This window comes from Aythya fuligula, chromosome 4 (genome assembly GCF_009819795.1).
Source record: "Aythya fuligula isolate bAytFul2 chromosome 4, bAytFul2.pri, whole genome shotgun sequence".
Lineage (NCBI taxonomy): Eukaryota > Metazoa > Chordata > Aves > Anseriformes > Anatidae > Aythya > Aythya fuligula.
The window spans coordinates 48,427,508-48,455,329 of record NC_045562.1 but is presented as its reverse complement, the minus strand read 5'-3'; the positions used below and the strand labels follow the sequence as shown (position 1 = coordinate 48,455,329).

The 27,822-nt window shown below is 36.0% G+C and overlaps 1 protein-coding gene across 1 annotated transcript in view; it reads right to left on the bottom strand.

The window, feature by feature from the left end:
• The window catches only part of CLOCK (clock circadian regulator), a 59,071-nt gene that overhangs the window by 5,088 nt on the left and 26,161 nt on the right, over positions 1-27,822 (bottom strand). Inside the window, 20 exon segments of the mRNA XM_032185927.1 lie at positions 928-1,204; positions 1,506-1,714; positions 2,835-3,041; positions 4,564-4,722; positions 5,625-5,714; positions 6,610-6,710; positions 7,098-7,239; positions 8,111-8,186; positions 8,406-8,553; positions 9,217-9,323; positions 9,536-9,618; positions 13,277-13,395; positions 15,540-15,653; positions 16,228-16,348; positions 17,822-17,899; positions 17,901-17,912; positions 19,339-19,430; positions 23,641-23,789; positions 24,194-24,253; positions 25,953-26,043. Coding sequence (XP_032041818.1) covers positions 928-1,204; positions 1,506-1,714; positions 2,835-3,041; positions 4,564-4,722; positions 5,625-5,714; positions 6,610-6,710; positions 7,098-7,239; positions 8,111-8,186; positions 8,406-8,553; positions 9,217-9,323; positions 9,536-9,618; positions 13,277-13,395; positions 15,540-15,653; positions 16,228-16,348; positions 17,822-17,899; positions 17,901-17,912; positions 19,339-19,430; positions 23,641-23,789; positions 24,194-24,253; positions 25,953-25,999 — 2,391 coding nt within the window. The 5' untranslated portion in view covers positions 26,000-26,043.

The following is a 27,822-nucleotide window of genomic DNA, read 5'->3' as shown; positions in this document are numbered from 1 at the left end:
CTGCATGTAGCAAGAAAGAAGAAATACTGACTGCAAAATAAGGATTTTTAATTATGTACACTCTAAGAGTAAAAAAAAATTAAAAATATTTCCAGAGTAGTTAAAGAATGTTAAGAATGTGCACAAACTGCAGAGTGATAGTTATATGGACTTTACCTTTCTTTGGAGAAAGCACCATTGGAGGCTGAACCCACACTTTCTTGGAGGCACTTCCTCTCTTGTGTTCTAGCTACCACTGTGTCTCCTTCACCTATGTTACCTTCTGGGTGAGCTACATGCCAGTGGTTAATTAGAATCTTAAAATAGCAACAGATTTTCCTATTCATTCTTTCCACCTTCTTACCTTCTGATTTATTTGGGGAAGGGGAGAGGTGCATTTTGTCTCTCTCTCTAAACACCTCGAGTGTTACTTTCCTTTTCTTTCAATCCAATCTCTCTTCTTGCTCCACTTAAGGTTTTTCTCTACCCTCTGCTTACGAGGTTACTTGCTGTTCAGCCTCCCCTGTAGCCTGGAGAGATGTTCATGCCCCATGTCTTGCTTTGGGCTGCCTGATGCTTTCCAGAGCAACTTGTTCTGTTCAAGACCATCTCTCACACTTTCTTACATTGATACGAGAATGCAAAGAAAATGCAAGCAGTTTGGAAAGGAAACATCTGTCTCTTCCTCCAGTTCTCAATCAAGAGCAGCAATTCAGAGGGAAGAAGGTAAAAAATAGGACCTAGCACAGAGCGAAGTTATAGGAAAGAGTACTTCTCTTTAAAGAAGCAGGACTTTAAAGAATGTCTACAGAATAAACTTATCTTGTGCATCAGGCTTGTTTGTAGGTCACTATTTGAAGAACTCTGGTTTCAGGTAAGTACCCCTAAGAAAATCCAGCAATGCTGACAGTGTCAGGACTGAAAAGTTTATAGAGAATGCTGCATTACCTGTAGGAGCTGTTGTGGGTGCTGGGTCAGCTGTGGCTGAGCTGGTTGCTGAACTGTGGTGACCTGCTGCTGCTGGTCTTGCTGACTTTGCTGCTGCTGTTGTTGCTGCTGCTGTTGCTGTGTTACAGACAAAGTCTGTGGCTGCTGCTGTTGGGCAGCAAAAGTGGGATACGCTGTCACCACCTGTCCCATAAACATAGTGCTCGGTACCATCACCGCTCCACATGCTACCGGGGCCGTGACAAGTTTTGTTACGAGTTGCTGACCTTGAGAAAATCTGTTAATAGAAGAAGACATTTGGAGTCCCTTAGGAAAAATATATCAAGTATCAGATGCTCTCAACAAATGCAGATTTTGTCAGGTTGATACCATTTTGTAACACCATTAGTTGTAAGTCTGCAAAAACGGTATCTTGGGCAAAGTTTAGTTAACCAGCTGTATCTAAATACATGGTTACAGGAAGAAATCACATGATTTTTCAGGCTACTTCTCTATATCTGATGTATCTATATAAGCTACAAATCACCTGATGTATGATTTATGTATAGCAAATCACCTGAATGGTCTCAAAGATTTACCTGATTTGTCTCTCCTGCGCAAAAGTAGTTACTGCAGCAGTACTCTGGTTATTGTTCTGTGGCAAGCTAGAAGGAACCTGGACCACGTTTCCTGTTGTTGGCTGAGAAATCACCATAGTGTTATACAAAGGTGCCGACACTGTGCTCTGTGACTGACTGGCAAGAGAAGACTGTTGATTGTGTCCACTAAGTACATTTTGTTGATTATGCTGAAAAGGAAGATCGTTTTATGAATTAGTCACTTGAAAATAGCCAGGTACTACAACTCTCCTCCTCATCGTAATTACCCGTGCTTTACAACTGTCAGTGCTTTTCTATTACATATGAATTCTTAATTTGAAGTAGACAGGTATTTCTATCAACTCAGGATGTGGATGTGGGACTGGCTCTAGGGCATCTGAGAATCTCTTCTCCAGAATATATTTTTCCTTATTATTTCAGCTACTTGCATGCTGTTTGCTCAAGAAACTGTCTTCCATTCCTTTAGCATCTCTGTGCCACACTAACATGCACATCACCTCAGTCCACTAGCTTCATACTTCAAAGTTTGGAATTAGCTTAATGCTAAGGTGATAAATTGTCCAATACTAGTGTACCTATGGAGATCCATATGACAGAGCACTTTGACATTACACATGACAGAGATGAAAAGTGAGTAACAACTCAATGTGTTTCCCAGTACAGGAGCTGGATGAAAGGTTCAAAAACTACGCATCATCATACTTCACAGGAACTAAAGCTGCAGAATTCACTCTAAGATTCTGTGGATTTCAAAAGTTTACATGAAATCAAAAGAAACTCGAAAAACTCATAGAAGAAAAATCCAGCAAAGGCTATTAACTTGCAAAACCTATGACATCTGACTGAAATTGCTGAGGTGTAGAAAAGTAACCTGCAGTAGCAGCAATATATGCATTTCCTGTTCTTATGTTTTTCTAGGTATTTACTGTAGAGATCAGTGTCTGGACACTGGGTTTCAAGCTCACTGGGTTTCAAGCTCACCTACTACAAATGTTCTCATGCTGTATGTTCTATCAACAGAAAATTCATAGAAATTCAAAAAAGGCAAGCTGAATGTTTTCTTTCTAAAAAGCTACTAGTTACTAATTATTTACATTTGTAAGTTTTAAAATAAAATCAAGATTTGAAATTGCATTAGCAAGAACAGAAGCACATTTCAATTGTAAAACTTCGAACACTGAGAAATTAACTTGAGTCAAAGGACACTGTTGCAAAAAAATTGGGAGGGGGAGGAGTCAGGGAAGCTACTGTTGTGTTTCAGCTACAGTTTTCAACTCTATCCAGCAAAATCACTAATGAGAGTTTTACCTGTGATGCAGTACTCTGCAAAGGCTGTTGCTGTATCATGTGCGGTGTACTTGTATGGCCCGTGTTCATCCCACTTTGAGTCTGATTAGTCTGAACAACTTGACCTTGCATGTTTATTGGTGCAAGTTGCTGAACATTTGAAGAATTTCCAGAAGTAAGCTGCACAGAACTGAAGTTGAGTCCAGAAGTTGACTGCTGCAAAAACATCTTAAAAAAAAATCACAAAATTAGCTTTTAAGAAAAATCTGCTAATTGTTCAAAATCTTAAACAAAAAACGTATTTAATTACTTTTAAATCAATATAAGATAGAGTTTCATCTTAATTATTACAGATGTTGGAACAGCATTGCAACCACAAAGAGCCAAGGGCTAACTCCTGTGTAGAGTCAGTATTCAGAGACTCTACTTTAACAATTAAGAATCAGAATCCTGAATTTTAGAGCCCTGAACTTTGAGGTTTAATATTTGTTCTTAAAGAACAAGTACTATTTAGAGAGTAACTTACAATGTAACCTGTAACTGTCTAAAGATAAAACTTACTTGAGATCATTTGTAGGATCTCCAGAAGTAAAACTAATTCAAACGAAGAAAATCTCACACTCAATAGATACAAGCATAGCACTATGAATGAAGTATTTATTGGCGATCAAGAAACCATATTGGTTATACTGAATCACACCATTTTAATATACTGAATTCAGCAGAAAAATATTCTGAGTCTTGACAAAACGTTAGGTCCAAGACTACAATGAGACATGGTAATAACGTGCAATCTGCAGCACTTGGATTCTGTCCCCTAGTTTGCACAGTACTGAATAAAGTCCCTCCACAGTGTGAGTCTCTTCTTAAGCATCTATAAAGGCAGTCTACTGCTGGCAGGCTTGCATAAGACACAGTGAAACACTGAAAACTGTTCATGCCAGAAACTCCTACTCCTCAAGAGAATTTAAGCAACATACTTAATACTTTCAGGAAGTAATTTTTTCTACTATTTATTCGAAGTCCACCCTGAAAATACTTAGATTCTTTCCTTGTGGTACTATTTTTTTCTTTTGTTTTTAACTAGAAAAATCCATTCTTTTCTTCCAAAGATAGCTGCTGAAAAGAAAATTACAAAATTACATATATTGGCCAAAATACAGGAATTAGGTAGTTGAGTCTTTGTCACTCACTCTCAGCTGCTAGACTGGGGAACGCATCCTCTAGACTCTCTGTCTTTGTGGCTGACTACTTCAGTGTATCATGCAAAGCAGAATCACTTCACCAGAAGGGTGTGTAGGAGGATCACAGCCTGATAGTTTGCCAATCTCCTAAGAGATCTGAAGAGGCAGGAATTCATTCAAGAGGTAGGAATTTTACACCCTTGAGCTAAAAGGGAAAATAAAGGCTCATCCTGCACATTTTGAACGAATATTCTAACGGCTGTGTAACTATGTAAGAAGTGAAAACCACTACATCCTTTTACATTTAGATTCATACACAAGCTTGGCTTGAGCTGCTCAGCACTGAAAGGATACACGGGGGCACATCCAGATACATTCTGGAGCAAAATGGTAGGCGCCTCTGGAACAGTACCTTTAGATGCTATGAATTTTAAGTACACAAGGTACAGATAGATGGTAGCTGACAGAAGGCAGCAAAGATCATATTGTGAAATTATGTGCCCAAATCTCACTTCTGATACTTAAATTCTCTATAGAGCAAATGTGGAAGAGTTACACAAACTCACCTGGAGTCCTTGACCGTGGACAATTTGAAGCTGTTCTTGAATCTTACGCAACTCTTCCTGCTGCCGATGAATATTTGCCTCTATCATGCGTGTTCTTTGCTCTAGCTGGTCCTTTAGATGCTGCATAGCTCCTAATTGAGCTGAAAACTGAAACACTGGCTGTAGTGCCATGTATAAATTATACGACGAGCAAAAGCAACATTTAATTCACGAGCAGTAAATGTACTTCCTCACAGCAGCAAAGAAATCAAGAACTGCTTTTTAAACTGCTAGTAATCATCATCTAAGGACAAATCTGTGAGTACAAAAATGTTACAGAACTCACATTTAATTGATGCATCAGAAGTAGTGAAATAATGGAAAAAAAAGAACCATAGCAAAAGAAATAGTCTGGCACCCAATATAAACAGTCTGGCACTGTGAAAGCTTTAGCAATAAACGGTACTGTGAATGCTAAAAACTTTCACAGGTTAAAAATGGTAATTGTACCAGTTTACCAAAAAAATTCACTTGGAGCTAATACATACACAGATAACGGGGGGATACTCTCAGCAACCAACTGTTGAAAGCTAAGCCCACAGAGAAACTGTCTGCCACATCTGTTCTTCCCTAAGTATTTGCTACTGGCCATAAGTCAATTTAAGCTCTTGCTATCTATACGGTATCTGCAGAACAGAGACAGATCTTCAGTCAGACCTAATAACAGCTGTTCTTATTTCATAAAATTGTTTCAAAGACTAAGTTAACCTGTGTTACAAGCATATGTGTAGTAAGTTATCATGATCCTAGATGGATTTTTAAATTCATGCCCAAAATATTTTCTCTTGAATTGTGTTTACATCTACGTTCTTAATGGCCAAAAACTATTTCCACACAAATAATGGGAAGAAAAATATACAGGAAAAAATGCCAAATCAGGAAATTTCGAGAAACTTCAGGAAACTTAGAGAGAATAACATTAAAGGTAACTTTGGCATCAAAGAACTGATTTTTTGAAAGAGAATTTAACCTTATAGTCAGACCAAGACTGTTTAAAAATAACAAACCAACTTAATCCATACCTGGGACACGCTGGACTGGAGCTGTAAAGTTGCAGGCTGAGACACTGTTGGTTGTGTTACTGGTTGTCCAAGAGACTGGGAGCTTAAAGACTAGGATTTAAAAAATTGTTCCGTAACTGGAAGAGAATGAACTTCATACTTGACATGAAATATTTCTTTACATGAACTGTCAATTCCAAAATAGCATCATATGAACATCTGATAAACACATTTCCTGAAATATCTAACCCTAAATATTAAAGAACTAAGAACATACAAGAACAATTGATAATATACATAATCTATATATGACTGTTCCCAATGCTAAAAATATATAAGAATCAGTAGTATAAAACAGGAAGAACAAAAATTACAATGAAAGCTGTCTTCAAAGTCCTATTTGTAGTAAGGGCAAAAACTTTTCAACAAGTTTAGAAGTTGACAATTTTGATTTATTCTTACAATAAATTACACAATGCATATTTTAATATGCATTCTATTTTTGAAACAAATGCATTAGTTCAAGTGGAATATGAGCACCAAGCATGTGAAGCATGACATTTTCTCATGTTACCAAAATTTCAGAAAGTATTCACCAATACTCATAGAGACATAAATCTATATGAATGCTCTGTAGGGACACACAGTAATGTTTTGGCAATTGCATATATATATTTATATATACACACAGATATTTACATACATGTATTAAAAATGCAGAATCATATAAAGAAGTTGTGTATGACTGAAAGCATAGATTCACATACAATCTTGCAAACCCTGAGGCCAAAACCATAAATACTTACACACTTAATTACTGTATTCTCTTACAATATTGTACACTGAAGGTCCATATTGATGATTGTCAAGTATACCAAGTGAAAATGTTACATTTTAAATTATGTGTTTTCAGAGGAAATAAAATGAAGGTTACATGGATTCAATAATACCTTTTAAAGGTAAACTGCACTGATTTAAGTACAAAAATTTTTCTTTGAAGAGTTACCTGACTACTCAGAGATGATCTTCTTTGTGTAGACTTTTCATGAGCAGATAAGCTTTGCCTTGGAGGAGTGCTAGTGTCCACTGTCATTTTAGTTGGTGTTGCTGACAATGTTCAGAGTTACAACAGAAAGAGATGTGTTAATAGTAATCTCAATTCTGCAAATGCAATAATCAAATTACAGGAGGCTCTTCCTGAATAAAAATAAAGCTTAAGGCTTGGTTGTTTTTCCCTGAATATCCAACAATAATGTGACCTGATGGAGTGAACTAAGGTATTGAAGGGTCTGCTCTTGTACTTTTAGAAGTAGAAATCATTATACAACCTCTGAAAACCTGAGTGGCCAACAGAGATCTGAAGCATCATAAAGGACATTCTCATCTGCACACTTTTAATAAAACGATGATTAACTGTTAGATATGAATTTAAGTAAAGCGCAGAAAGTCTTCACTTAGAAGGCTTTTTTCATATTTTCAACAGTTGGTGCTTACATGAATGATCTGATACTGCAGTATGTGAAGATTTTCTTGAACTTCTGGAGGAAGCAGATGGTGTGGGGCTGGTATCAAACCTTTCCAGTGCTTCTTTGAGACTCACTGTGTTTATGTGATTGTCAGATCCAGAGTCCTGACTCTGAAGAGACACACAGAAACATCTATTTTATCTGATGCAGCACACAATGTACATTTCTGTTAGCAAATATCTAAGACCATGCTGTGGTTAATCAATCCCCTTAACGCATTTAACTGCAGAAGTAGTGTCCTGTTTGATATCTGTAAGCTCAGTTTCCACTGTCAATCTTTATCCTTGGAAAAGAAACTAAAAAAAAAAAAAAGAGCCATATAAGCCTACTAACCAAAATGCATGCAGACATGCCACAAACTGACTGCTCAGCTGACCTCCTGCTGTAGCAACTCAGTTCAGTTTGAGCACTTGTGTAACAAGTGAACTGCTTATCCTTTTGAGGAAGGATAAGTTAATTCCACTAGAAGGAGCACTGTCAGATGAAACTTGCTGAACTGCCAAGGGAAAACACCACAGAGTATCTGCACAAGCTCGCTCATCTAAGACTCGCCGTGCTTACAAGGACATTCAAAATGATTTTTGCGTATGTCTAAAAAGTGTGAGAAAGTCACATCATGGAACAGCTCCTAGGCCTCTTGTGAATTCCTTTAAGTCATCTTTGAGTGTTGACCTTGTTTTTTCAGATTGTGGGTGCTTCCAGTAAGGAAGAATATTTATGTATGAATATAACTGCAGAAATCGGATCTTGTTATATATCATGTTATAATCACATGCATATGAACTCCCAAGAAGAGGAGCAGTAGACTTACAGTTAAACATCCTTCCTAGATTTCTTTGATCATTTTAAATAGTTGTTCTATTTAGAGATGAAAATAATTACTTAAACAGGACAAACACTTCCAGCTAGTGTGTATTTGCTTACGTATTATTACGTAAAGAAAGAAAGAAGAAGTAAAACAAAATGATTGAAGACACTCACTTTATCTGTTTTTATCTCTGGAAGAGACTCCTCAATACCAAGTTCTCGCCGTCTTTCTGCTCTAACTTCTGCATAACTAGAAGAACAAACCAAGTATAACTGCTATATCCCTGGATGATTTTAAAAATACATCTCAATAAACGAACTTTTCAGATGTATATTGCTTACAAAGTATCTCAGGAAGCTTTGCAGTGATGCTTTATTATTTATTGTATTTTCTACCTCTAAAAATATTAGCAGTACAGCTCCCGTACCACTAGAACTTCCCTAATATAGATTTAGGTGAAAAACTTACCTTACAACAGTGTGCGTACAGACAATAAACTCTGGCCTGGAATTCCACTGGTGATACGTGATATAGTAATGTGTTTGAAGCCAAATCCACTGCTGTCCCTTTGTAAGGAATCTATAATAACACGATTTCCCTTTCCCATATTGCATTACTATAAAAGTGAAAAATAAAGTTTACTGTCTTTCCAGTCTGTAAATATTGCAATTACATAACAAACTCTATTTCCCAACTCTACGCATCACAAACCCTTGTCCAATCTGATAGTGACTAACAACAGGTTTAAAACTGCAGTTTTCTACCAGAAGGAATCTATACTGTATTTGTCTGAGAACTCCAAAATTCAAACTTCTATTTTTGCAGGTTTTTTATATATTGTGAAATATTTACATGCAAAAAATTTTAAAGAAAATCAGAAGAAAAAACAATATAAGAAAAAAACATATAAGTACATGGTAGCTAAACCAAAATCTTATTCATTTACATATTTAGATATTTTTATTGTTTTATTAAATATTACAGAGCCTTTTAAATGCTCTTACAAGAATGGAGACACATTAGTCATAATGCTGTGCACCCCAGTCCACCACAATCAAGAATCTATATTATAACAAAGAGTTACATCTATTTTTTCGTTCTGTATCAAAATTTAAAAAAAAAAAAAAATCAAGATCAGCAGTACAATAATGTCAAATGAATGGGAATAACAAAACTTTAACAAAATACATCATAAAAATTCATTCCAACCATTTAACAAACTTTAAAGTGAACATCTGTAAAGCAGATTTGTTCATGTTAGCAACTTGGTCATACTCACAATGCTCGTGACATTTTGCCAGATTATCTAGATCATCCACATGATAATAATCATAGCCTGATGTTCCCAAAACTTCAAACGGAAGATAACCTATTATTGGAGGTGCCCTAATTAATAAAGAATTAATGTCATTTTATTTTCACAAGAAAAAAAAAATCATGATACATGTTTTCTTGTTTACAGTACATGTTCTGAAAAAAATTAAAAATTAAACCCAACATAAAGCTATGAGTAGTTAATGCTGATTAGTGAGCTCTAAATATTATAGCCATCACTGTGATTGAGCTACTATTGCTGCTATACAGAGAAGGAATTGCACCTGTGATCCAAGAATAGGAACTTCCATTCTAAGCTATGTCTAGATGTGAACTCTTCATTCGGTTCTTCAACAGTGCACATTTCCTAAGAAGTAAAAAAAAAAAAAACAACACAAAAATCTCTCTCAAAACTGCTCTAATCTAATTTATAAGTTCTTTTGAAATGCAGGCTTACCTAAATTTAGTAGATACCTCTACAATAGATATAATATTATTTGTATTCAGCTTTATTGTTGTTGCTTGTTTAGATGCATTGTACTGAGGTGGAATCTGAACTCAGCTATGCCAGGCTGACATTCGGCTGATTTAAAAGGAACGACCAGACATTAAACTCACGCTCAGTATCTACAAGCACAGCAGTACAAGCAGAAATCAACAGTTCCTGCAGTTACACTTTTAACTCGTAAAAAGCAAAAGAAGAGGTGAAATGCTCCCACCAGACACACTGACTACAGTACGTGCTTGTAATGGGTAAAAAGCAACATGGGGAAGATGGTCACCTCGCTGTGACTATACAACTAGGATACAGAGTTCCCTAAATCTCTGGCTTGCGGGCACAGACATCCTATAACAACAACACCTTATTTCTACGTTTAAACTCATGAACAAAAAGAGAACCATTATATTTCCACTATTTCAACAAATCCCCAAGGTGTTCTGTACATCCGTTCAAATGTCTTCCACTCAGACATCCAAACAACCAATGTGTGACAGCCAACTTCTGTCATCCCCTACCCAAGAGGTAAAGGTGCCCCACCAAGTGCTGTGCCTCACGCTGAGAGAATAACAGAGCCCCGTGCCACCAGCCAGTCAGTCCTTGGCCAGCTCCTCTTGTGCTGCCTTCCAAGCAAACAATGGGCTGCTTGCAAACAGATACACCCACCCCGCAAAGTATTGCAGTAAAATTAGAGATCTGTACATCTTTATTTTTCGGATGCTCGCACGTTTGACACACTTGTAGGAGCTTGCAACAGTGTTCCCATAGGTAGGAGAACAGCAGAGTCCAGTCACAACCAGGTACCACACCAGCTTCCTAAGGACTGCATGGAACACAGAAACTGCTGCTGCCCTGGTTAAATGTGGGCAGACAAGCACACTGCTGCTCTGTAAACATCTGTAACTGAAACAGTTCCACACAAGAGAAGAGCAGCAGTTGTTCCTACTAAGGGACCACGCTCCTTTTCATTCTTTCAAGGTGGACAATGCTCTCAGACACATGGTCTGATTTTTGGGTGGTCCTGTGTGGAGGTGGGAGTTGGACTCGATGATCCTTGTGGGTCCCTTCCAAGTCAGGATACTCTACAACTCTATGAATTTATAGAGTGGGGATTTTGCAGTTTTAAAATAGATACTGAAAAGTTTTCATTCTATGAAGGAAAAATAAAAGGTGAACATAACTAGGTAATGTTTTTTTCCTCTCCTTTGCTGGTTTGAAATCTAAAGACAATGACTAGAAAGTGAGCTGCACAATGAAGGTAATGAACAAAATCACTCTGTGCACAACTTTGTGACTCCTGAGATGACTACAGTCAGCAAGGCCTCACCTTCAGAACTGACACTACCTTTATAACCCCAAACTCACCTACCTTGCTAAGGCTACAGGATTTAATAAAGCACCACCACTAACAGCACAGTAAAACAAATGATGAAGCAAGCATATATCCATGATATACACTTTTGATTTGTTTTTTCTTTTATTCTAATTATTTTGGCACAAGTCAAGAGAGAAGTAAAAATAACTTAAGTGCAAGCAGTAAAAGCACTGTAAAAATATTACTGTTACAGAGGAGCCAGCATCAGATTACCCAATGATTTTATATTCATGATTTACATATATCCCACTGTAAATACCCCTGGCAGAAGCTGCCTTGTTGAACAAGACATCTTACTGAAGTTGTCAACAGGGCATCTAGAAAAGAAAGGACTTTCATTTGGACCAAAAAGTTTTCTGGTAGAATCCTTTTGGTGAGATTAATCCTGACTTCTTGATAGGATTCAATCATTTTCCAGCCAAACTGCAAGATAAAGGGTTTAAAGAATGTGTAAAGCCAAATCCCACCATTGGGAAGGTATGGAGAGAGATAATCCCTCTGCAAAACTTATGTCACAAGTTGTCACAAAAAATACCAGTGTTGCAGTCCTACGTAGAAAATACACCTCAACGGGAACTTTCAGAGATTACTTTAATTCTCATGCATATTATGGCTTTCTGTAAAAGCACTGTATGTCCTTGACAAATGACATCTTAGGTCAAAAAAAAAAAGTGTAACTGTAAACCATCTGAAATAACGAGAAAAGTTGGCAGATGAGCGGGCAGTAAGGCTCCACCTTAAATATGACAAAGCAGTGCTAAAATACTTCTCTCACTGCTGGCTATCTCAGTCACACGTCTGTTAGTAAATCTAATTCCTAAAAACTAATCCTAAAATCTAATTCCTGACATAACACTATTTGCTGAAGTGTAGTCAATGTTAGCCTCAGTATCACCTTAAGGTATCAACAGAGTATGTACAAACATTGTCAAATTAAAAATCTTCACTCTAATTTTGGTCCACAGGCTTCACAAGGAGATTTCTCAGATGAACAGCACTAGTTGAAAGCTTTGAGAGGATCTTAAAACCTCTGTAACGTGAAAGCTTCCTTAGGTACTAAGTTCAGATAAACGGGAATGAAACTTTGGCCTGAGTATAACACATAATTCAATGGCCCTCAAGAGACTGAGAGAGACCTGAAAGATCCTCCTCCAGAAGCAGGACTTCAAAAAATCAAAATATTTGCAAATACTGCCATCTTTTCTTGCAAATCTTCATGAAGCATGAACTCAAAGTGCAAGGTATAGACCATGTCTTCTACCATATCTTCTGAGTCTACTACTAACAATCTTCAGCTTAAGATAGCAGTGCATTCAATTTACATGTGGAATATTGAAATATTCAGAGAGTTCTGCATAACAGCAGGTTAACCACGTGCCATATACATTTCATGGCATTTCTTTAGAACTGAATTATCAAAACAAACATGGGATAGTAGACTGTCCTGTACCTTCATTAATATATATTTGTATAAATATATAATTCAAATCGCAATCACAGACTATCCTGTACTAAATCCTATTTATTTTGACAGATTTTGGCGAGGAACAGGCTTAGTCTTAATAAAGTCTTACGTTTTGTCCATGTCAATTCTAGACTTGTAAAGACATCTTTGTTGTGCATTAGCAGTTATGTGAAATGTTCTCTTTAAAAAAACAAGTTACTGAATAACAAACAGTGCGGAAACAAAATGGAAGAGGTCTATAAAGCTAACTTTGGTACTGACAAATGATACAAGCTTTAATTAAGCCCTACAAGATTTGCTTCTGTGTCCAACTAGAGCAAGACCATCAGCAATATCAACTCAAATTATTAACTTTTCCAGTGAAAGTGGAACCTCAGTGTTATCTTTAACTGTTTCAAGTGAACTAGCTAAATTATACTCTTAAGGACTCGCAAATTTATTTTTTGCATAATATTATTTTTATGACTATTTAGAAATGGCACTCACCATAGCAACTTCATTTGATGCTTTGCATAACATTTAACCTATCTGTATGTGAAGTAAGAAACATAGATATTTTCAGTTTCACATAATGAAATTCCTTTTAGTTTTCATTAATATTTGAAGCGTTGTATGCATTTTCTCTGAAGTTTTCCTGGTCAGAGTACATTTAAAAATGATATGAAAGTGATTTCAATTCTTCATACCTTGATAAACTGAGGTGTAGCTAATCTAACTGTGGCTACAAAGCAAACTTTGTCTTCGTATGAAGGCCGGTGTGATCGCTGAATAGTTCCTTCAAAACCGTTGTGTGCTGAGTTGGGAACTGAGGGAAGACAGAGAACAAGAGGCCAACATAGATTATAGTATCAGCATGGAGGAGAATGACATGAATATCGCAAGACAAAATCAGAAGTATTTATCTAACGCCATTTCTTTAGAATGTATACATTATGAAAAGTGCTACATATAATATATATACAGCTATGCACAGGAATAATAGCAATGGGAACACAACCATCAAGTAACTTTCTCAACTAAAATTACAGTTTATGTATTAATTGTGATAATGCAGTTTTTAGAAACTAATAACAATTGCAACCCTTTTTTGTAACTACTAAAAATTACTAGAATATATCTTCCTTCAAAATACCTTTAAAATTTATTTTGTATCAGCTTTTGCTAACTTTTCCTTCTGAACTCTGAGCTAAGTATTTCTTATTTAGGCTTTCATCACCTTCAAATGACACAAGCTGAAGACAGAAATGAGTAACAGAACAAAGACACAATTATGTGTGAGAGAATCTGGACATCAAGCTGAGAACAAACAAATTTCACTTATTGGATCACAGAGATGGAAGGAGTCACAAAGGGACAAGCTCCAATGATGGTGACCCCAAACCTTTCTCAGGCACTTCCAAGCCTAAGTGGTTCTAGGTCAACGCTAGACTAGAACTTCTACTGAAGTTTCTTTATGCAATTTAAGCTTATAGCTCCTTACTCTTTCCATTAGAAATAGAAAAGCAATTTCTTTTTTCTTTCACAGGATCACAGAATGGCTGAGGTTGGAAAGGACCTCTGCAGGACATCTGGTCCTGAATGCCGTGTGTTGCATTTGTTCTTACTGAATGTGTCTGCTGTTTTTTCACCAAAACCAAAATATTTTCTATATTTGGGGCATTAGAATGTTTTTAGCATTCTTGCAGGTTCTTGCATCACTGCATGACTGCAAACTACATCCCATTATTCATGACATTAATGAAAATACTGATGAAATCCAGAAGACGTTCCTTAAAATTTCATTTTCACAGTGAACAGGGATAATTTTTCCAACCAGTTCCTACAGCTACTTTCTAGCAATTTCAATTAATATGTGCTTCCTTTACACATTCATGAGAATGTAATATGATAAGTGTCAAAAGCTGAATTAAAGTACATGAGTTGTCCTCTTAATCACACAGTGTATTACTCTGGTAGAAAAAACTGAATTGATGTGAATGTTACTTGTACCTGAAAGATCCACAATGGCTGCTATTAAACTCTGTTAGCTTCCTGAAGCTCCTATACAGTTTAATTATTTGCTCTGGAATACTTCCTGATACTGAATTGCACCTGACAAGCCTGCCTGCATTTTCCCAACTCCTCTTTCAGGAACTAACATCATATTTGGCCTTTACAGACCTGTTTTTTCTTATCTTTCCTACAGTATTAGATACACACTTTTGTCACTAACACTCAACCTCTCCCTACTTCCCTATGGGAAAAATACTGACAACACATTAAAAAAAACATAGGCAAGACAATGTTTTTGATAATTTTTTGGGGGGGTGATCTTCATGAAGACTACTGACCATACCACACAATCCATTTGTCTGACTAACCAAATAAACATGCCTCTCAAGTAGCTACTCAGCACAGGCTGGCCAAACTAACTTGAAATACTGCAATACAAAAGTGGAAATAACCAATAAAAATAACTTCTGTGGAAGAGAGAAACCAATCAGTGCAGAAAAGTCAAATTCTGTAAAGGCCAATCGACTCATCTAAGCGGTAACTCCTGTCATCAAAAAGTACGGACTTGAAATGGGGGAAAAAACATACATTTCACTTCCCAGCTCACTGCAAGAATAATAAGAATTGTGAATACTCAGTACTAGCAATCCTCAAGTTACTTAGTCATCTGCTTAAATATTGATTATACTCAAGTTAATTTGGGCTCTCATTTTAAAGCACTGATGCAAATTTTTCTTATACTCAATTCAAAAATGCTTTACAAGATGCATGTAATACCTAATGGGCAGTTTTACTTCATTTTCATTAAAACAACATGAAAGTGATATAACTCTGTTTCAGGCTCTTCTTTTAAAAGACCAATTTTAGCTCTTCCTTAAGTTTAGCACAATCACCCCAAGCCTGTTCAGTTATGAAGCTTCCTATGTATTCCACTCCAATGTGGGGGAAATTACTCACCATTATTCAAACACTTGAAATTTCCTATAAATTTTACATATTCATATGTAGGTTGCTCTTTTGGGTCTATTGTTCCTCGCAGCATATGGCAACAGAACTCTAGCTGATTTTTTGCTGAAAAAAGAACAAACAAATTAAAACACTGCATGGTTGATGAAACACACAGACAACGTGAAATGGAAAGCAGGAATAATTAAGTTGCATACTTATACTGAGATACTGTAAATGTGGTGATCACAAACAGCTACAGACTCTGCTTTTAACCAGCGCGATACTACTAACCTAAAGGAAAGAACTTTAGAATTTATTCATGAAGGACTGAATGCCAATGAAACAGGGAACCCATGAAAAATAGAACTATCTTAAAGCAACAGCTGCCCTAAACATAACTGCATGTACTTCCGACGCCCACTGAACTGTTTTCATTCTTGTAAACTGCTAGAATTGTCAGAATGGAAACTATATGAACAAGATGAGCATTTCTAATATAGAGAGTGAAATGCAATGCAACACTAAAGATTTTACTCTTCAGGGGAAAAAAAAGAAAATACCTCCACAAAAAGTGCTTCTATTCAAGCTGTATATTTCATTCTGCTGGCCTCACCTACACATTTCTGCTTTAATAACATTGGAAAAGAAACTGATCAGCTATGATACAGTGCAGATTGTTTTTAATGCAACTACTTACATTTTAAGTATTCTGGTGTCAACGAATCACTTTCCAGCAGATGAGAAGACAGTATTTTATAAATTTCTGAATGTTCCCCCTCTGGGATAAAATTAAATACACTCTGATCCACAAGATCAGACTGAAAGAAAAAGATTTAATAAACATTAAAATAATGCAAGGCATGCACGCAATATCAGAAAGCCTACTATTTTAATGCAACACAATGCCACAGATCAGAAAAATATCTATAAAATCCTACTAACTCAATAAAGCCACCTGCTGGAATACACAAGAACATTCTGCAAGTTAAAAATCTCATTTTTTTTGTCTTGACACTCTGAACCACTTCATGAAAAATGCCATCAATTAAGCAGACAAACATACACACTGAAGTATGCTGGAGCCTGTATTAACCCCCCTGGAATGCAACAATTCCAAGTAAAGCAGCATTTGATTTAGAAATTATACAGTGGTGTTCTAGGGAATTACAACCTCTCGGTGGCATCCAATACCACCAAACAGTATTTTATAACAAAAGACAGCATGTCCCTACAATAGTTTACTGTATTATCAATAGCTACAGCCAATTGGAATTGATTTTATGAATATATTTTAGAATCAGTTCCACAACTACGTACACAGAACTGGGAGTTTACAGATGACTGCAATAAAACTGAACAACTGTTTAAATGCATTAATGTATGTAATTAAGTGTTCGAAAAAGAGACGCCATACCATATATGTTTAGAATACATAAATCACATCTAAAAGTAATGGATAACTCTGCCTCTGAGAACTGGGTAAACATTAGATTTTAGAAATCACGATTACCTGTGTATTTTTCAAAATTCTTAAGCTGGTATGATGCATACCATAGAGCAATTTGTTTGGACAAATCATTTTAAAAATATGTCTCTCCAAGTTGTGCGAACTACTCTTAATATAGTATGACAACTAGCCCATACTAATAATTTGTCCATCTTTTCTAGAAAAAAAAGTCACCGTTACACTCATCAACCGTTTACATCTTTGAGTACTAATGTTTTGCATTTCCTAGCAGCTTTATTTAAAGGTAACTTCAAAACACTAGGATGTTGAATTTACCAGTGAGCAATGCCACCAAGATTAAAAATGAGTGAATATAGTAAAATACAAAGTATATACCTAGCCTAAAAAGCAGAATCGGCAGCAATGTATTTCTTATAAGAGTTCTTTGGCAAATAAGTAGTAAAACGCTAGTGTAAATATATTCCAATAAATTGTTCCTTAGCAATATTCTTCTAACTCACGTAGAGGCTATGATAGGTGTGAACTCTAAAGGGTCTCCTACAGTCAGATTTGTTGTTTGAGTTATGTTGAAGAGTCAAGTCTGAAGCTAGTCTGGTACTTCACAATCCTGCATAAATGTGCTGACTGTATTCTGCATTTCCAAAGGAAATGTTTAATATAGGAGACAGACCAGTAGCAAGGAGCTGTGCTGAAGAAAAGGCAGAGTATTAGAATGCAGCACACATCTGTGCTATAAGGTCAAAAAGAATAAAGATATTAGTACTCATAGCAAAACAGCATCCACAGACAAGCTGGTGTGTTACAGAAAGCAATTCATACTTACTGGCAAATGTTCAAGTAAGGGAGTTATACTTTCTGACACATATATTATATTTCCATCTGTCATAATTGCTAAAAAAAAAACCATCAAGAGCCTGAAATTAAACATAATGGGCAGTTAAACAAAAAGAAACAGCATATCAAAAATGTTAAAGTTATATTCAACATGGAAAAGAATTTAGGCCAATTTTAGTTGAGTTTAATATAAAATTACATTACTTTTCACTATTAAAACTTCTTAGTCTTGCATTTATACTATGAGCATTACAATTTCTGTATTGTTCTGTTCTTAAACACTATGACTTCAGAGGCCACTATTTCCTCCATCTTTGTGGCATCCCACTCTGCCTGCCTGTTGTTTTTAATTCTATCATCACTTTAAACACCAGAAAGCTCAGGAAAATGAGCTAAAGGCAAACGCATGAAGAGGTGGAAAAATGATCATAAGAAAAGAACAAGTGAAAGAGGTGGTGAAATCCATTTATTTCAGTATTTAGAATCCCAATAGCCCCAACCTCCATAAAAGAAACCTGTACCAGATTTCATTTAAATCTGAAGACTGTGAGATACAGTTCTGATTGCCTTATCTTCCACTTAGCTCAAACTTACTCCTGCTTAAAATAACATGACTGTCTTTTGGTGGAACATTACCAAACAGAAAAGCATGACAGAGCTTCTAAATAGAAAATTTAAAGGTCACTTCTTCACAAAATAGTCTTATATTGCTTTCTTCTAGCTTTAAGTCATTAGTTGCGGATGCCTATTTTGTCAGGGGACTGGAAAAACACCAGAAACAGCTACAAAACATCTCAAAAAGCCGAAACAGTTATTTCACTAACTTACTGTAAAAATACACAACCCAACTACAAAGGGTTGGGGGAACATTTTTAAGTACAAAAAAATGAAACTTTAAACATTTTTAATCTGCACCTCAAAGAACAGGTTTAGCTATGGAATGAAAATCAGTCAGTGCTTGCTCATTTGCTTTGTTTTTCATTCAGCTATTATTAGAACTTGTTTTACTGACTTAGCCTCATTTTCAAGGAAATGATAGTTTAAACTGAAAGTTTATTTCTAGTAGTAATCTAACTATTTCAGCAATTGTCTTTAGCAAAGTAAAACTCACGCACCATTTTTGGGAAGTGAATCAAGTAAATACGTTAAGTTCTTTATCCCTCAGAAGTTACAGTGGATATGTTGAGTCTTTTTATAATTAGGACTTTAGTTTACGTGTAACGTTTCATTTGACTAGTACCTTCCTAATGTTGATAGTTTAAAATACCAACTTTTCTTTTATGGTAAATATGTTTATTTGTAGACTTTGTTTTATGTCATTGAAAATGCAGTTAAAAGAACACAATTATTCATTAAACTGTATACACAGAAAATTCAGCTGTTTACCTTCATGAAAACAATTAAAATATGAAAATGAGAAGACAAGCCATCAAACAGAAAAACATCATCATGGAATCATTCCCTTTCAGGAAACATTGTACTTCCAAGAAAATAGAAATAATGTACCTCTAACATTAACTGTGTGAACTCTTCATTACTAAGGAATGTCGGTTTCCAGTCCTGTCGAATCTCACTGGCATCTGATTGTGCAGTAATTTCTACAATCAAACAAATACAGAGTATAAGGATTTACCCATCAGTTAAGGTCATTAAACGCCCAATACCCAACTATCTTATCCAATTTTGGTCATTCTAACCTTTACACTAAAAATTGTCAGCCCCTTCTCTTCTTCCCACCTTTTTCTGCTGTTTATAAAGATATAAAGTTACATTAAAAAAGAGTAGGTTTGGAAAAAAGACTTTTACGAGCTGTACGACAGACCCCACTCCAGAATCGCTACAAGTCTGCTTTGTACACAGAGACAAATTTGGAAATGAACAGAGATTCCTGTAACAGGATGGTTGAGGTTGGAAGGGACCTCTGCAGATCATCTGGTCCAACCCCCCTACCAAGATGGGTCACCTAGAGCATGTTGCACAGGATGGCATCCAGGCAGGTTTTGAATATCCCCAGAGGAGACTCCACAGCATCTCTGGGCAATGTGTCCCAGTGCCCTGTCACCCTCACAGTAGAGAAGTGCCCCCTCATATTCAGCTGGAACCTCCCGTGCTTCAGTTTGTGCCCATTGCCTTTTGTCCTGTTACTGGGCACCATTGAAAAGAGTCTGGCCCCATCCTCTTGACACCCTACCTTCAAATATTTGTAATATGCTGGTAAGGTTCCCCCTCAGTCTTAAGTCTTCTCTTAAGTAGCACTTAAGAGAAATGTATAGATTAACTTTCCATACGTAAATGAGAGATGCAAAGGCTGCTGAGCAAAATTAGACCCTGGGTTGTGAAAGCTACTGCTTCTTTTTCAAATGGTAACTGGAACAACAAGAAGAAAAACTGCGTAGTACCTCAGTGCTGATGACTAACAGGGGCATTACAGAGGCACTGGTTGTAAAAACAACCTTGAACGAGTAAACGTGAATCAAGCATTTAGATGAATCAGAACAAAAATGTGTCTTTATGCTTTTGATTTCAAATGGAGAAATCTGTAGGAAGTTCATGTGAATTTTATTAATTCACATAGCTCAAAACTTGGAAATTCACATGACAGAAAACCTGGAATTGACTTAAATATGCAAAAGGCTGGAAAATTTCAGAATTTTGTTTCTCAAACCGGGCAAAACTTCATGAAGAGCCTTATACTCAATTAAAAGAAGAGGGAACAACAAGGAATTATTATTATATGTTATGCAGGGAACTAATATATTATTATATATATTATACAGGGAACTGGCAACAAATCAAAAGCTGCAAGGAGGAATTAAAAAGACTGGCTAATACGAAGGACCTGAATATTCAACGATCACATTTCACAAAATGCATAACTTCATCAGGCCTTTGCTATTCATTCTGAAATGGTATCATAAAGCAGTAAGAGTGGGCTAGAGAATAAACAAAATCTAAATATAACCCCAAACCTAAATTTTCCATCTGAACAAATACATTTCACAGTGAGTGGGAAGTCAAAGAACATGAAAATAAAAAGCTTTGCCATCACCACAGAGGTGAAATCCAAGGAGCTTAATACATTCTGTCCACAAAACAGAAAATCTTCATTTTAGAACTGGAAAAGCACCATTTCTTGGCTTATTCTGGCCCATATAGCCAACCCAGTGCAGAACTAAAAAAATCAGTTTGGTTTCCACAGCAGACAATTTACGCTGAAGAAAAGCTGAAGTTTATGCCTTTAACAAACTGTTCTGAATGATCTCACCACAACTATGGGCACTCTTTTTCATTTCCCAGAGAGCAATAAGGATAATATTGGAAAACAGTGAAAGCAACCCGGAAAAGAACATTCACTTGGTACCTTTAGAGAAATGTTTTAAAATGATGGCAGAACGTTGTGCTAAAAGATGAATGACACTGAGGCCACATTCCTGAGCCAGGCACCAAAGACAGGAGCCCAACCAAACCTGCACACCTTCAACTCACTCAGCCCTCAGATCGTGGATCTGAAGCAACTCGGCATTAGTACTGAGCGTCCTCAAAAGAAACTGCCTACTGGGCCAAGAACTGTAGCATTTATCAGTGGGCTGTATTAATATAAATCTACTAGCTGTAATCATAATAAGCCAGATTTTTCAGTATTTCAGCATTTTCACAATTTTCTTGTTTAGCAATTCAAAGCAAGGTGCAGGACTCAAAGCTGAATTGCCAAGTGAGAAGCTCTCAGTAATATAATTTCAGAGTGCTTATCCTGTTGGTTTTTACAATAAGAAACAGAATCCGCTCTGGCCAATAAGCAGATAACATAGTTCATCTGGACCTGCTTCCAGTGTACCAAGCTCAGCCAAAGTGGAAATGGTCCAGAAAGAACCAGAAGCAACACAGTTAATCAAAACCTGGTGGCTGAACACAGTAGGATTTTCAACAGTAGAGCAGCTAATCATTGCTCAAAAATTTATTCGCTGCTAGGGTCACTCTATTTTAATGTAACAAACAGATCCAAGAGCCTCAGGAGGCAAAGAGAGCTTCTGAACTCTGCCAAGATTTTGTCCCAAATATTTTAATCTTAAAAAGTTCAGAGCGATTCTGGTATGCACTTGTAGTCAGAGACCTTAATGTGCAATGTGTAGTCACACAAAGCTATGTTCTGTCCCATCAGGTAAAGGACAAAAGCTCCAGGCTTTAAAAAGCATTCATCTCCAGTGCTGTTTTTTTTTTCTTTCTTTTTTTTTTCCCTTTTATCCTCAAAACCAGAAACAACCAAGCAAAACCACATAAAAAACCAGCAACCAAACAATGGAAATAAGAAAGCCCTTCAAAGACAGAGTTACAACTGGTGCTGCTGGCTGACAGCTGTGTTCATTCTATACTTTATATTACAGGGAATCACTAATACAAGATAAAGTCATTTTGAAACAGAACAAACTTTTATGAAGACTTTAGAGCCTACAGAACCTTTACAGGAAAGACGCTTTCATACTACTTTTCTATTTGTTATGAGAAAAACTTATCTCATGGAACTAAACCAGCATAATCAGCATTTATTTGGCAAAAAAAAATAATAATCAACCAACTTATGAATACTTGCACAAATTATTCCACTTCCCTTTCCATTTTAATTATTATGTTTACCCTTCTAATGGCACTATTCAGTACACATCTGGTGCCACTTGAAACGTGACCATAATACTAATCGAAGAGACATATTCAGGCATGGAAAAATATTTACCATACTGTAACATACCTTAAACTGACAAACATACTGTTGATAATCACTTACCTATTCACACACTTAGCCTTGCCTAAGCTAGCTTCATCTATTGTGTTTTTTAACCTAATGGTAGCTTATTTTGTCCCTGCTGCTTTCTAGTTAGTATACATGCTTATAAATTCCTCAGGGAAATGGGTTAACCAGCAAAAGAGCTTGCTTTCTTGAATTTTAATCTTGTTTTTGGCAGTGTGAACCACAGGGTGCCATATTAAGAACAAGTGTAGGAGCAGGAATAGGAATTTTTCACATACAGAAATATCAGCCATAAACAGTGTAGGCTTGGTAGAAGTTTTTGATAACAGAAATAAGAATCTATATTGAACTTCAGTACAGCATATCTCAGTATATCCAACCATCAGCTGATGCAAACAACCAAAACATAGAGAAGATGTTCAAAACAAAAACATAGCGAAGATGTTCAAAGATATTCCTAGTTTTGACATTTAGTGTTCAAGTTTACAAAACACACACTCGTTGGCTTATGTACCAATGGATATGTCTTAAAAAACAGAACGTTCAGCTTAAAGCATTTACAGATTTTCTGTGTAGTTCTTTTTTTCCCCTTTTTCCCCCCTCAATGTTCTAGGTAGAGGAAAAAGCCTGTGTTCCATGTCTGTATTCCCATTGTGTGGCACACTCTCTCATGAAACAACCTAGCCCAATAAAGCTTGCTGGAGACAACAACGTTTACAACCTGCACCTTGTAAAGCAGCTGTATTCTAAAGGTCTCCATGTGAACGTAACAACTTCAAGGTTACTTCAAAAATGCATGCTTCTCTTTATGAAACAGAATTGTTTGACAACTATGGGATAAAAACAAACAAAAAAGTACACACTGATTCTGCAAAATACTGTCAAAAACAGTTATAGCTCTGCTACCTAAATTATAATCTTAAGAATATCTTTATTCAAGAACCCTTTACATTTTTTGACAATTTCCTTAAAGGAACTGCAGAATTGTTAATGTTTTTATGTACCAAGTGAGTATCATAAACATTTTAACAACTTGGAAATACTTTTCTTCTTGTTACAATTACCTTTGTGCTTCCGTAAAAAGTCAATGCTCTTCTGCAGTACAGTGGATTTATCCATCTTCCGAGCATTGCCTGGAAGCATGGAACCCAGCTCTTTGATAAGTACATTAAACTGATCTCGACGTTTCTTTTCAGACTTGTTTCTAGACACTCTGAAAAACAAAAGAGAAAACGTTTTACAGCAACTATGACACGTACTTAAAATAAGATTCGTTCTACTGCCAGGTTCCTGATGGAAACAACCCCTTCAGAATCTCTGCCGTGAGAACTGACACAGGAACACCTACTCGAAATCACAGACACCAGTTTTTGAAGAATGGTTTCTTCATTCATGGAGGGGTGCACCTGAGCCTTCAGAATAAAGCTCCCTTAAACAAAGATACAAATAACTGAACCACAATTACAAATACACAACATATCTAGAGAATAACAGTAAGAGAATGCTGTTAAATAATATGGTTGATTACACAATAATCACATTTTTATTCTGTTTAGAAATCTTCTTGGTTGGTCCAAGTATACAACATTTCTTAGCGTAGGTAAGCTAAAAAATTACCTTTTTGCTTTATCTTTGTCATCTTCTTCCACCAGCCCATCAAAAATGCTTCCATCATTTCTGAAAGATAAAGAAATAAATAAATGAGAGAGGGTAAAATCTCTCTCTTCTGGCGTGCAAACACAACAAGGAAGAAAAAAAAAAAAAGACTTCCATATTCATCATTCATTCATCTACATAAAGAAATTGAAGAACTGTTTTACTGTGATGTCTCACAAGGACCATCAGCAATAACCCAAAACCAAGACACCTACAAGTTCTTCTCGTAGGACATTTACTAAAGAGAAAGAAAAAAAGATGTACATTTCTGACATGACCCAAATTATTTTCAGGCTTCTCATGATAACTCACAACCCTGTGCAAACCCTTACTTGAGCACTACTTAATTCTATTTTTCCATCTTTTTGATTATTTGCATTACCTTATCCTTTTGAAAACATCAGAGAACAAAAATAATTTGTTACCTCTACTTATTCACAACTCCTATTACAAATATGACAATAATTTACAGTAAGAAAGTACATTTTTCTTAAGTAATGAAGTATCAATAATGGAAGAGGGCTGTGAAATATGCTATACTTCATCCACGCAAGTGATATTATAAATATACAATTGACTCTAAACAGTACCAGTAATTATTCATTATATTTGGTTCCTAACCAAGTATCATTTATTTTTAACTCGACAATTGCCACTGTACTGCTAAAGAGGTCCTAAAATACCAAAATCAGAACACTTTTTCCTTTCAAGATGCCTTAACATACTTCATACAATACCTTTGTTTGATTTCCTTTTAAAAGTCAAGGCAAAACCATTCTGTTTTCTAAAACTGCTGTTCACATTTTATTTGTCCCATTTCTTCTGCCTGCTTTCAGCCTATTTAGTTCTGTCCTCTCACTGACTGCTGTGTCCCCACCCATTAACATCAGGCTAATTTTCCAACATAGTATTTCCTTCCCTTGAGGCAAGTCCATCTAACAAGCTTACTTCATCTCTCTGATTTGTAACTGATAAATCATCAAGCAATCATACAGTACAGACAGTGGTGATGTTAGGAAGTAACTATTTTCTATATCACTGCATAAACGTAAGCTTTCAGAAGGAATTCTTATATTCAATTGGCTGAGGTTTCAGTGAAAATCAACAAACTTCACCAAAAAATGGAAAGTCAGATAAACATTTTAAAAGGTTTACTGTACATTTTTATTGTTATTTATTCAGAATGGGGTTGACTTTCTGTAAGTTTTATGCAAGTTCCATTTCCTGAAGTCTCAAAACCAGCATATTAAGGACCTAGTATCTATCACCTGAGCTCCTAAGAAAGTCCAGTGTAAGGAATCAAGCAGAAACCATGGCTCAGCTATTACTTTTCCCTTGAAATAGGTTAGCAGGTCACTTTACTGTCATCTGCAGCACCACTAATCGTTTAAGTGTATTTGTTTTCCTTAATCAAATATTGAAGTACTTTAAAAAAAATAAAAATCAAGTAAACAGAAAAAATCAACTCAACTTGCACAGATGCTGTTCCGTGTCTGAAAAGTCATACATTTTAAGATTCATCTCAAACAATAAAAACATTATTTCCAATGACTCTAAATGAATCTAAAGATTATAAAAATAACAGTATCAAGGTAGCAAAAAACTCATTCCTTGTTTTTGCATAAATTACTGTTCTCTATATATTAACTCTAATAATACAACTATTATAGAAAACATTGAACAGAAATTCCCCCCAAACTCTCAGTGTCTCTTAACATACCTGTCTGCAATGGAGCTCATTTTATGGGTGCTTATGGTAAAAAACATAACATATCACACTTTAGTCTTGTGGTAGACATTTGTACGTTTGCCTGTAAGAGAGGAAAAAAATCAAAATGTGACTCTGGAGAAACAAACGTGTATTTCAGTAGAGCATACCGAAGTTTTTATTTGCTCTATAAACTGCTTTTAATCTTCCCCTCTATTCCAACCATCTGCTCTGCACCCTCACCTTCTTTAATATAGCCTACATTACCTTTATAACCTGGACTTTAATATTTTATTTTACATGACAGAGCTTAAGTGCCACAATGAACAAATTTGAACTAAGCCAATAGAACCCTTTTTCTGACTACAAATTCAGATATAGCTTTTTATTGTTATTTCAACGATTTTATCTAGAAGACTTATATGATTTTGAAGGTTGAACAGATGTAAAATAACCTCCTAGTTAGTAATACGTTCCATCTGGAAATTGTGCAAACAGAAAGCATTTGGGAAATAGTATTTCACAGCTGTTATTTATTTCTTACTATAATTTCTTTTTGAGCACATTTTTATATTAGACGTGAAATTACAAGATGATACCTATTAGAAAGTGATCCTTATACCGAGCTAAATTCATAGCTAACCTGGCCATTCCTTAAAGCAGTCTTTTATTCATTACAAAGCTTCAGTAGGAGGTTTTTGCTTGCCTTTTTTTTTTTTTTTAAAGTGTATATGTTATTTTGAATAAAGAATGTGAATTAAACATTAACAGTGAGAGAAGGGATTTAAAATTAAAATAAGTATTTAATTCAACTAGTACCTATTCCAAGATACCCAAAAATTATAAAATTGCACAGATATATGGAAAGGGCAAAAACCAAAGATAATACAATTAAACCTCTCCCTCTGATAATAAAAAGTCAGCTGTCAGAGGCTGCTCGGGGAGCAGCAGGACTGGAACATTGTCAGCCATTAAGGAACAACTGTGTGCAGCAAAAAGTTTTATATAAGAGCTAAATTTGCAGATCTTCAGGAGTTTTTATATGCTATAAACTTAATAGTATAAAGGCATTACATTTATTTCAAAGGAGCTGGTTTTAGCTACTTCAATGACTCATAGTTTCTGAGCAGGAAGGATTTGTTTGTTTCTGGAAGTGCCAAATCCAGCGGAACTTGCAGTGTTAATACCACAAGAAATATGGCAGCTGCTACTCCAAGGTCCAGACAGCCTGCAAAATGTTCCAGGAAAATCTTATCCCAGTTTTTGAATAGATAGGGAAACTGAGGAAGAAAGCTTATGTTCCAACCAAACTGTCTCATGCTCTACAACAGCCACATACTAAGAATGTTTGATTCACAAGATGAGCTTTTTTTTTTTCTCCACAAAGCTTCAGAACTGAGTGATGCAGGGAAGTAAATGGGAAAGCTGGGTTGTAGCACAATCCCAAGGTGCATCACAGGGTGTGCATGCTATTTTGCCCAAGAGCCCCACAAGACCCCTTAAGTCCCCTTTCCCGCTTCTTCAACTAGTAAGGCCCAACTTTGTCTTGCCTTTATTCTCCAGAGACACTGGAAGTAAACCGTACCTTCACTCTAATACTTCAACACTGCAATTGCACTGGCCATTCCCACAAGTTAAATTCCTCAGATTAGTTGGCCATGGTTTATAAAGTCACTAAGCTGTACCATTTGAAAAACAGCCAGAAATAGCAGGATAAAAATAAATTACGGAGAATTGTTTGTTCAAATTCTTGTCAAAAGCAATCAACAGAGAGGTTAGGTTGCTGAGCAGTAAAAGGAAACTATCGTTACTGGCAGAGAATTAAGTTTTGAATCAAAAGCCAATTAGAACCTTGTTTTTATAAAGCTTGTACAATGTACAC